Here is an 11,912-nt window from a genome sequence, read left to right as displayed (position 1 = left end):
GGGGGTTGTCAGCATTCTGTTACTGTAACAAATACTGAAATAATCAACCTTATTCAGGAATAATAAATCTTATTTCAGAAAAAGGGCTTATTTTGGTTCAGTTTTGGAGGTGTCAGCCCATGTGCTTGACTCTGCTGCATGTGGGTCTGTGGTGAGACAGCACATCATGAAAAGAGAGTGAGGCAAGAACACACCTACTCACCTCATGGCCAGGAAAGCAATACAGAGAAGACAGGAAAGGGCTGGAGTCTCACTTTCCCCTTTGAGAACGTACCTCCAGTGACTAGAAGATGCCCAGGTGACTCCATCTCTTAAAGGTTTCCACCATTTCTCAAAAGCATCATCCTAGTTACCAAGCCTTTAACATGTGGGCCTTTGGGGGCCATTATAGATTCAGACTATAGTAGTATCCATCAAAGGATGAAGAGATAATAGAAAATACATGTATATATACAACCATGAAAATTGAAATCTTGTGTCATCTTCAACAATATGGATTTTAGAATTAGAGAATACAATGCTAAGTAAAATATGCCAGACAAGAAAAGGCAAATACCACATGTTCTCACTTATTTGTGGAATTCTAACAATCAAACTCACAGAAGCAGAGAGTAGAATGAGGTTAAGGGATGAGGGGCATAGGGAGAGAGTGGCCAGTATATAGAGCTTCATTTAGACAAGGGGAATATTTTTTTCTTTGTAACATATGGTAGTGTGGTAAATACAGTATAACGTAGAATTCAAAATCACTGAGTGAATTTCATTGTTCTCATCACAAAAAACAAGTATTTGAGATGTTTAACATACAGATGATATGTTTATGGTATTTGTAAACCATGATGTCATTCTTTGTACTCCTTAAAATATATACAACTATAATTTGTGCATTTACAATTAAAAAGAAAGAAAGAAAGATCTATATGTTGTGTAAGCTTCCACTAGTTCCAAGGGCATGAATTCAGCAGTCTACTAGGAACTGCAAACCTGGTACGAGACGGTTAAATACCACCACAGCACACCGCTCCTACTCTTGCGTACTGTTTTATTGTAGATGCTCTTTCCACACATTCCTATGCCATCTTCCCCATACTCAAATAACCTGAATATAGTCAAGAGGTAATATTTCAGATAAGTAGAAACAGGGATTGGATGCTATTTGCAATCACTTTGGACATTTTCTTTTTTGTTTTTGCAGTGTTAGGGTTTGAACCCTGAACTTGGTGGATGCTAAGCAAGTGCTCTACCACTGAGCTACATTCCCAGCCCTAGTGATTTCCAAGAGAACAGTCATATTGTAATGACTTTTTAAAATTCTGCTTTAGCCCCTTGAATGAATTTCTACAGGGCAACAGTGTGCTGGGAGACTGAGTAATTAAAACTTCCCACCATGGCCATGACCTTGAGCAACTGGGGATCTATGAGAACCAGGGGAGCAAATGAAGGACAAAAGATTTACAGGTGACTGTGGTTAGTACCTGAGGCCACACCTGGCTACAGGTTAACTCACAAAACTCCCAGGATTGGAACCATCTCCTCTGGGAGCCCGTCAGCTCTCAAAGCCATTGTACATGTGAAGGCTAATTTCTGCAGTACGGGTACAGGTACAGGACGGAAATGTGGTTCCACAAAAAGGGAAAGAATGTGAGCTATGTGGGCCATTAGCCCAGCTTACCCTTTTCCCACCTTACTTTCTCACACAGCGTTCAGAACGCAGTGCAGCAAAGAGGAGCTGGTGATCCCCAGCAGGGACTAAGGAGGTACAGCCATGGGGTGAGAGCCAGAGGGATTTCTGGAATTAAATGGAGCACTACCCTTCTAAAGGGAGTGCTTCCGATGGCAAACTATAAAGATGCCTTTGATTCCCTGAAGTTTCTGATAAGTAAGGATGGTAGTGGTGGTGGGGAGGAGGGGCAGTTTCCTCCTGATGATGTACAGCAGCCTATCCCGTGGGTTTTTTGATGGCATATGCAGGTGAAAGTATGCGTGAGGTAAAGAAAATAGAATGGGGCCTTGGCTCATATGCGGGGAAGGGAGCGCCATGACCACAGTGGTATTTCCTTTGAGGTGCCCCTGCAGGGCCCTGAGGATGCGTTATTATAGAGGTCAGGTTAGGAATGCCCACCTCCTCTGGCCACCAACTGCCACTCTGGCCAGCAGGTGGGGAGTGTTTGTGCGTGTGTGGGAGGAGCTAGAAAAGGAAAATGCCCCCATCTCTGAGGGAGAAGAAGAAACCGTGGTGAGGCTGGGGAAAAGAGGTACAAAGACCCTCAAAAAGAAAAATAATCTTTCTCTATATTAATTGAGCCAACCCATTTCTTATGTGGAGGGCATTTTTGGATGTTATAATTAAAAAACTGTTAAGTGATCACTGAGCACCAGATCACTTTACAAGCTGGTACTAAAACCAGTGACTTCTCTTCTCCTGCTTTGCTCCAGACTTACTCTTGCCTAACAGCAAGAGGAGAATTGTGCGTCTCTCTGTGTACTTTTGTTTCTTCCACAAATGCCCACTCGTTATCAACTCTGAGCATCTCCCTTGTCCCCTGTCCTGCCTGGCCGCCGCTTACAGGTGAGCATGAGCAGCAGGAGGAGGGGCAGGTGCCACAGGCTGCAGAAGAACAGCTTCCGGGAGCTCTTTCGGTCTGCATCCACGTAGAACCGGAAGCCGAGGTAGGCAATATACAGGTTGATGGGGAGGGAGATGAAGGGGAAGGTCCACGTAGTGATGTCCAGGACCGGGGCGGCCACCGACAGTCCAGTCAAGGCCAGGCAGTGGCGCAGCGCCACGCGCCTGCACAGGCCTGGGTGAGTGACGGACATCATGCAGTACCCTCCTCGGGAGTAGTCTTCACGGAGGCCCCAGCTCAGGGCGTTGAAATGAGGAAACTGCCAGGAGTAGAGGATTCCTCCCAGAAGAAAGGCTCCTGTAGGAAGGTTCAAGGGAAAAGAGGGAAACAAGGTCAGGTCATCATCAGAGACTTCAAGAGGAACAGGGCTCTATTTGCAGATGGGACCAGCATCTTAGATTCTCTGCTAGTCTCTGCTCTCACCTCTGCTTCTACAGATCAGCCTTGCTGGTGAGGCAGGCGGGGTTGGGGGCTGGATGTTCTGCCTCTTCACCTAGAGAGGTCTTCTTGGTGAGACCCTGCTCAAGGGGAGGGCTGCCCCCAGCTGCTGGATGCTTAGCATCTGTGGGTCCTGGCCGTTCCACACTCCTCATGCTGCCCAACACTGTGACGACACAGGCCCCTATGAACTTGCTATCACTTTAAGGAAATTTGGCACTTAGCTCTACTGCCTCCGGTGGGAGCCTTTGGGCTAAAACCTCCTGGCTCCATTTCCACAGCTGGGGCTTGGGGCGGGAGGGGCTTCAGGGATCTGGAAGCAGTGCTGCAATCTGGAGGCCACTCTGATCCACCTGACTTCTGGGAGCACTGCTCCCCATAGGGCAGTCAGCAGCTCCTGCTGGGCACTGAAACAGAACTGAGCGCATCTCTGAGCTAGCGCCAGACACTCAGCCTCTTGGTTCACCTGTTTCACCAATGGACTGCCAGGGCTTCCAGGGCGGGGCCTGTCCGCTCCTCACATGATTCCCCAGAACCTGAGGCGGGAGAGCAAGCAGGAGGTGCTGGAGAAATGGAGTGACTCTGCTTTGGTTTATAGGAACATGGTCCCAAAGTAGAATTATAACTTGTCTATGACTTTGTGATTTTAACAAGGACCTAATACCTATTAAGCGATCCCATTTGTGAAGAACCTAATAGCACTATTTAGCACAGGGTCTTCCTGCCCCCCACATGGGTGGATGGTGGAATGCAGGCTATCATTTCCTGAGCATACTTTCACAGAGACTGCACCATTTAATCTGAACTGTAGAATTTTATAGACTGTAGGCAGATTTTATAATCATCCTGTAAAAAAATGTAGATCAACGATAAGTTCTTCCAAAAGAGGCAAAGGAAGAATTCAAAGCAAGTAGGCCTGATTTTCAATCTAGGCCCCTCCCACTACACTAAGTTCTCCCCTGAAGCCAGGCAACAGAGTGGGGGTGGGGATAGTCTTAACTGTGGGTGATTTCTTACTCATATACTGGGCACCCATGAAATGGCAAGCACTGAGCTAGGCCTTGGGCACAAATCAGTGAGCAAAAATCCACGTGACTCTGTTAGCATTGAGTTTTCCCTTAAGTCAAGTCAAGAAGGTGGACAAGAATCAGAGTCTCACTAGTGAATCTAAACCACTTCTCCAAGAGCTGTAAAGGGAAAGTATACAGTACAGTGAGGACCTTCCTCTCAGGAAGGGGTGACTGAGCTGAGCTCCAGGGAGAAGGGAGCTTAAGAAGTGAGGGCCAGTGGAGGGGAAAGTGTTCACACAGACTCTGGAGGTGACAGCAAGATGCAGTCAGGGTATTAAAAGAAGATTAGCACAAGTGGTAGGAGTCACAGAAGAGTGTATCCAAAAAAGGGTCAATTTTATGGATAATCATTTAAAAAATAAAATTAAAATAAAAAAGCCTAGTGTGCTGGACTGCCAACAATGGGAGCGCTGTTCTGGACAGGGCTGGAGGCAGGAAGAGGTGAGGCCACACCTACCGGACTCTGTAGGCTGCACCAAGGATGGGTTCCAACTGAAGGCAACAGAAAGCCAAAGAAAGAGCTTACTGTGTGTGTGTGTGTGTGTGTGTGTGTGTAAGCGGCATCAGTATCAAGCGATCCCATTTGTGAAGAACACACTGAAGGAGCCAAAGCAGGACTGAGAGGTCAACAAAGAAATGAAAGAGACAGTGGTTAGGATGGGGTGGTGAGAGTGAAGATGGAAGCAAGATGGACTTGAGAATTCCAGTGGGGACAGGAGAGGGCGGTGTCGAGAGCAACTCTGGGGCTCATGGCTCTGCAGAGGTGCCACTTACTACGATGATGTAGAGGGCCAGGTGGGGAGCAAAGGTAGTGAGGCCTTGGTGTGCCAAGTCCTAAAGCAGGGTCTGGCAACCAGAGTGTGGAAATGAGCTGGGCAATGCAACTGGGAGACACACACACTATTCCTGAGTGCCACAGTGTCCTGTCAGTCATTATTTAAGCTTCTGGTTCCTACTTAAATGTGAATTCCCTAAGGATATGTTCATTTTCCTTTGTTTCTTGAGAGACCAGAGGACAAACTGCATGACAACATACAGTAAAGGGTCCATGGACTCATCAATGGGAGCCAATGTAGAAAAGAACTGATTTGCCAAAAAGAATCCCCAAGATCCCTGTTTCTCAGTACAGGCTTATGAGCTAGGGAGGCAAAAAGTTAGAACTTGTTCTCTGTCCCTTCGGCCTCCTCTGGTACTGTTGTGGAGTCTTTTAAATATCACTGCTTCCTGCTTGGAGTCCTGAGCACGGAACTGAGCATTTCCTAACCTACTGTGTAATACACCCTGAGAAGCTCTGTTCCTGCACAGTGGGAGAGGAGGTTGAGGATTTATGACCACAGTTGTAATTTGGTAGGGAGGATCTTTTAGACTTCTAGGTCTGTGGGACTATTCAAAAAAAAAAGAGACTGTGATACACAAAGGCAGAGCCCAGCACCGGAGAAAGCAGTTTTTTTTTTTTTTTAATGTGTGTGTGTGTGTGTGTGTGTGTGTGTGTTACTGGGGACTGAACCCAGAGCTTTGTGCATATGAGCACTCTACTGTGGTACAACCCCAGCCTTTTTTTATTTTACTTTGCAACAGGGTCTCACTAAATTGCTGAGGCTGGCCTGGAACTTGCTATCTTCCTGCTGGGATTACAGGCAGGAGCCACCAGGCCTGGCTGAGAGAAAGAAATTACAATAATTTAGAAAATAAGTCTGGGGTCTCTAAGGCCCCAGGGGAGCCTGTTTATGCACAAGCCCATGAACTATCATCTGCATTCCTCAATGTATAGACTGTGGAGTGAGACCAGGGGTGGGCTTCACAAGTCATCCAAAAAGGAACAGAACTTTTCATTCATATTGTTCTGGGCAGGAACTCAACTCATTTCTTAATTAAGTTCATCAGACAGGACAGTTGTGATACATCAAGTAGAACTTGTGAAGGTACACAAGACTTGAGAGGGATGAGGTCCTACTTTGATATCCATCAGTGGCTTCCTTCAGCTTCCACAAGTCAGGTACCTCCTTATCAGTCTTCCAGTGGGGAAGGAATATAACAATCACCAGATTTTAGGGTCCATATATCAGGAGTTACTGTCAAATTTCCTAAATTAATTTTTAACTTTCAATCCTTATTCAACCCATAAGATACATACATGTAAGTATATTATAAATGATATGTTAATTCAAGCAAACACTCTCCAATTTGAGTAAGAACGAAAGCTACAATTTTTCATTCAATGCATTCACTTTGTAAACAGGTATTATCTGAGACACACCATTGTGTTTCACATGCCAGGTACAATTCTGAGTTACAGAAAGGTGGTGGCAAATAAGACAAAATCAGTAAAGTCTAGCAGGAGAGACAGACACACAAAACAGCACTGATGGGTGCTACTTAGATTCAAAACAGAGCAATTAACACTGGTGATCTGAGACTGCTCAGGGAAGGCCTTTCCATAAGTGCCTTTTAGGCCATGACCCAACTAACTGGAAGTAGAACCCCATCAAGTCCTGGGAGCAGTTCCAGTATGTTTCTGAGGCGGCATAAGGTCCATAGCAAGGAAGGAAGAGTTGCAAGAGTGGGTTGATGAGGAATCTGGAAACCGGGATTTGGAGCACAGTGGGGGTGACAGACTGGGGAGATGGGAAGGAGGCAGGGTATCAGAGAGAGAGCAGGGTGCCAGACACTAGGGACGGTGTTCATAATGGAGGCATGAAGAGTTTTATTCTTGGCCATTTTAAATTTGAGGTGCCTAATAAACATCCCAGTTCAAATGTCTTTTGGCTGTCATACCCCAGACACTGTGTGGAGGAACTGGACATGTGCTTTCTAATTCTTACAACAACTCACCTACTGTAATTATTATTATCTTACAATTGAAAAAGATTAAATAGTCCTCCTTATCCAAGACTTCAGTTTTGCTGGGTGTGATGGTGCATACCAGTAATCCCAGCAACTTGGGAGCTGTGGCAGGAGGACTGAATGTTCAAAGCCAGCTTCAGGAACTTAGTGAGGCCCTAAGCAACTTAGTGAGACCCTGCCTCAAAATATAAATGAATGAATGAATAAATAAATAGGGCCAAGGATGTGGTTCAGTAGTTAATCACCTCTGGGTTCAATCCCCAGGACCCACCCTCCCCCCCAATTCAGTTCTTCCAGTCATCTGCAACCCCAAATATTAAAGGGAAAATTCCATAAATAAATAATTCTTAAGTTTTAAATTGCATACTGTTTGGGGCAGTATGATGAAATCTTACAGTTCCCCACCCAGGATGTCAATCAACTCTTTGTTCCATGCATCCACACTGTCTGTGCTAGGCTCCAGTTAACCACTTGGTAGTCACTTAGTCCTGTTATGGGGTCACTTGTCATGGTACTAGAGTGCTTGTATATTGCATATATAGGGGGTCTGGTACCAGCAGTGGCTTTAGGCATCTACTGGGGGGATCTTGGACCATATTTCCTGAGAATCAGGGAGGACCACTGTGATGAGTATTGTCCATGGGTATTTTGCAGTACTCGCACAGTACACTAGCACCTTCTTTTGGAAAGACAGGCCATATAGGTCCCCACACCAGTGGGCTGGTGGTGATGCAAACGCCAGTGGAGCTGCACAGAGGGTGCTTGTTGAAGGAGGAGATGAAGAGGCGCTTTTCCAGTTAACTGAGAGAAGAGTTTGATACTGTTTCAATGACAAGTGACATTTAACTTGACAGTAAGTCCTCTTGGAGGAACTGGAAAGGACAGAGGAGGGTTGGGCCACCCAGGTACAACTGGAGGGACAAACAGGGTGATGGAATTAGACTTCTTCATATTTGGATGGAAAAATAAATCAATCTCTGGTTGTAAGGTGGCGAGTCAAGAGGCGTGTTGGTAGATATTCTCAAGGTACAGGGTGACACTGAGGCTCCTGAGCATGACATATGGAGCGGCCCATGAGCTGCCTCATATTCACAGGGTTTGAACTAATTACAGTTTGAGTTATAACAGCCACAAGCACACGGGGAAGGTGACAGGGCCAAGGAGTATCTTGTCAAGCAAAGCATCCATGATGACTTAGACATGGGGCAAGGATGACTCAGAGCTCTGCGTGTTTGTCTCTAGAAACAGCCGAGAAAGAGCAATCTCGGTTGGGAAGCCAAAACATGAAATGGTTAAAAGAGCAGGCTCACGTGTGGAACTTTTCTTGTCTTTCTCAAAAGCTCTCCTTTTTGTGTGCCAACTCAAGTATTCTGTGTTGCTCAATATGCATTTTCAGTTATGCTTCTGCTTAAAATAACATAATTTGGAAAAAAAATCATTTTTGAAGAGTGGCATGCTGCTGTCTCTGTGAGAGGAAATTGGGTATGGGTTTGGCTCGTGTCACAAATGAAAGCGCTTTAGAAATCACAGCTTAGCCTTAATGGATTGTAATCAGAAAACCACCACCCACACACAGTTCTACTTGGTATGCTTCAACTGCCTCTGCTCATATAAAAGATGTAAAACAAATTACTCTCTTCATCAGATAAGGTGAACTAGAACAGGAAGGCTTGATTTAGTCCGGGGCTGTGGTGGGAACCACCTTCCTTATGGGGTAAACAAAGTACTCAGTCCGTGAATTCAAAGGCCTTGCCTTCCCTCAAGATTCTGTGCTCCAATCGTCCCCTCTGTGGCACTCCCTCTGAGCGGTCCATTTTTATTGGGCCCATCTTCAATGATAGCAATACTGACTGCCTGCCTACTGCATGACAGGCACGCCTGCTTTCTGCTGGGGTCTGGACAGCAGGAAGACAACACCAGTGGAATTACAGGTGGGTGGTGAATGTTTCCTTAGGTACAGGGCTTGGTGGTATGCAGCAGAAACACCACATTTAGCCTTGAAGGGATCAAGGAAGACATCCTGGAAGCGTTTTGTAAACTGATCTCTGAATTTCAATCCATTTACAAACATCATGCCTTTTCTGCTTCTTTTAAATGTATCTTCTAATCTTCCTCGTAATGCAGTAGAATCTTTGTATATCTTTAGTTCAGTCCTATCTGGAAGAAATGTCTGCTTCCTTTTCTTTATCAAATCATTGTTAGTGAGTGAACACACATAAATATGGACATTTAACAGGTGGCATGTCGTCAGTGTGGTTCTTTCAGAGCACAGCAACCTGCTAACATCATCATGCTCCAATCCCAGCTCAAGTCTAATTCCAGGGAATATCCAGGTGTCCCAGGTGTTATTATCATTATTATTATTTTTATTTATTTTTATGTGGTGCTGATGATCAAACCCAGGGCCTCACGCATGCTAGGTGAGTGCTCTACCGCTAAGCCACGACCTCAGCCCCCCCAGGTATTATTGATTTCTCTTCTTTTTTTTCAAAGTTGCATTTTTAAAAAAATTTTTTAATATTTATTTTTCAGTTTTCGGTGGACACAATATCTTTATTTTATTTTATGTGGTGCTGAGGATTGAACCCAGCACCCCGCACATGCCAGGCAAGCGCGTTACCGCTTGAGCCACATCTCCAGCCCTGATTTCTCTTTTTATATAGAAAATGAAGAGCACATCTATGAACAGCTAGAAAGAACCCTCACCCCAGAGCACTTTACTCTGATCAGAGGTGGAGCATAGTAAGTAGGGCAAAGCTGACCAAGATTATTCCTGGTAACACTTTAAAGATACACGTATTTTTCAATTCTTCTCCCTACCCCCAGTCATGGGAATTGAACTCATGGCCTTGTGCATGCTAGGCAAGCATGTACCACTGAACTATATCCCTGGTCATTTCTCAACTCTTTTCAAATCATCTATGAATCACTTCTTCAACATAAAGACTGAGGGAGAATCTCACTCATTTCTACCACTGTCCAAATGCAAAATGCTCTTGTCTGTAGTACTTTCATCTCTCTGCTTACAAACAAAACCAAGGCAATTCTAGCTAAATGGTACCCTAATAGGAGGGAGACAAAAATCTTCTTCCAGTTGTAGCTCTGACTCTACGTGCTCTTCCAAAAGAAAATCCTTTTGGAACAGAGTTCAATGGTCTCAGCGTGCTTTCTCTGTCCGCCCCCACCCAAGCCCATCATTGTCATTCACCATCCACGCATGGCCTTGCAGAGGATAAAGGAAGCCAGCTCCAATGAACCTCAGTGTTGGGTTGAGGAGGTCTTCCCTTCCCAGTACAATAGGCTCCTCTCTAAATGTGGCGTGTGAAGCTCATTTGTTCCATGACTGCTTATATTTGTGCCTTCAGGGTTATATGGTTATATAAACTGAAGGCTAGCTGGGGAAGCAAAGCCAAGCTCAGAGCTTCATGGTCACAGATTTCAAAGCCTTTCTTTTGAGGGTAAACACAAAGGAGCTTGTGAAACAGATCAGCCTCAACAGTGCAATAGACTTCTATGGTGGCGCAGATAAAGGGAAGAGGACGTGCGTGGGGCCAGTTTATCAATCCCACAGGAGACAAAAGATAAGATTAAAAGTTCTCTGAAAATAGGAAGCAGAGTGGGCAACAGCTGCCTGCCCTTGAAGGAGTCTTTGGAAACATAACTTGGGAAGAATGAAGAGGCCCAGTGGCAGAGCTGGATGCTCCCCTCACCTTGTCCACTCCACCAGTGTCACGGGGGTTGTTTTATTTGAAGGGAAAGATGGGAAAAGAGAAGTACAAAGCTCTGATTCTGGTAGAGGAGTTCTTTTTCTTTTCTTTTCTTTTTTTTATCTTACCATTTTCCTGGAAAGAAATTTCTAGCACCTGTGCATTTTCTCAAAAATTCAAATGTTCCCTACTCTTTTAACTCCCCAGGCCCTGGGTCCACCTTTCCAGGGCACCATCTATCACTTCCTTCAGGGGGCACTGGGCCAGCACCCGAAAAGCTTGTGAGCAATCACAGTCAACACAGCATGAATGACATATGTGAGTGAGCATAGTACCAAAGTTTGCCTCTTGGGTCTATTAACATATTTCTAGCATGTTCTTTCACAGCTATTCTTTTTGTCTTTGGAATAAAATATTAGGAATCTGAATACTGGTTGTTTGCTATTATTTTTCACAAAAGTATTCCTTGTTTTTTGTCTTTAAAAATGTCATTTATCTCAAGCTTGAGCTCTAAGGTAGTTGTGGTAAAATTCATACATGAACATATTCATTTTTGAGTTTGACTTCAAACGGAGACAATATTTTAAAGGAAATCTTTAAAAAGTGCTTGAGTTAAACAGTACCTGGTAATTAGTTACACCCTCCATAAATATTTGTTGAATGAATGAGGTGAATAAATTCCCTCTATTCTCTCATTTGGGTCTAAAGGAGGTAAATAAAGTCAAAAGGTATTTAACATTTTGTAGTTTACAGCTGAGGTTAAAAAAACTCATTCTCTTTTTGTTACCAAAACCATCCATCTGCCAAATGCCACTTCCTGATAAGAGCCCATTTCTAAGCCCTCATTTGTAACTGAATGTTGGCTGACATAATTAATGTTTACCATACAACATCTGAATTATAAGCCAAAGACAACTGACAAATCAGCTCTATATAATGGTCATCACAGAGGATTATTCCATAAATTCCTAAGACATGGGATTTATTCAAATTTAGGAAAATGACAAAAAAAGTATATGAGCTTTTCTTAGAAGTGGGAGTGATGGAAAGAGAGGTAGCTGTGGCAAAGAAAAGGAAGGAGGTTTAGCCTGAAGCCTCTGACATAAACAAAACAGCCTCTGGAGATAAACACTGTTGAGAGGCCTAATGCGTGTGGCTCCAGGCCTGGTTGGGGCTGGAATGTCAGCTGCCAGGCACTTATCTGGGATGTTGCCCCCCCCCCCCCC

General features: G+C 44.6%; 1 protein-coding gene across 1 annotated transcript in view; it reads right to left on the bottom strand.

The window, feature by feature from the left end:
- Window positions 1-1,027: 1,027 nt before the first annotated feature.
- The window catches only part of LOC107159512 (protoheme IX farnesyltransferase, mitochondrial), a 119,584-nt gene continuing 108,699 nt past the window's right edge, over window positions 1,028-11,912 (bottom strand). The window contains exon 7 of the mRNA XM_015506102.2: window positions 1,028-2,924. Coding sequence (XP_015361588.1) covers window positions 2,518-2,924 — 407 coding nt within the window. The 3' untranslated portion in view covers window positions 1,028-2,517. The remainder of the gene's footprint in view (window positions 2,925-11,912) is intronic.

This window comes from Marmota marmota, unplaced genomic scaffold (assembly GCF_001458135.2).
Source record: "Marmota marmota marmota unplaced genomic scaffold, marMar, whole genome shotgun sequence".
NCBI lineage: Eukaryota > Metazoa > Chordata > Mammalia > Rodentia > Sciuridae > Marmota > Marmota marmota.
Note: the sequence above shows the minus strand (reverse complement) of the source record. Positions and strands in the feature narration are given on the sequence as shown.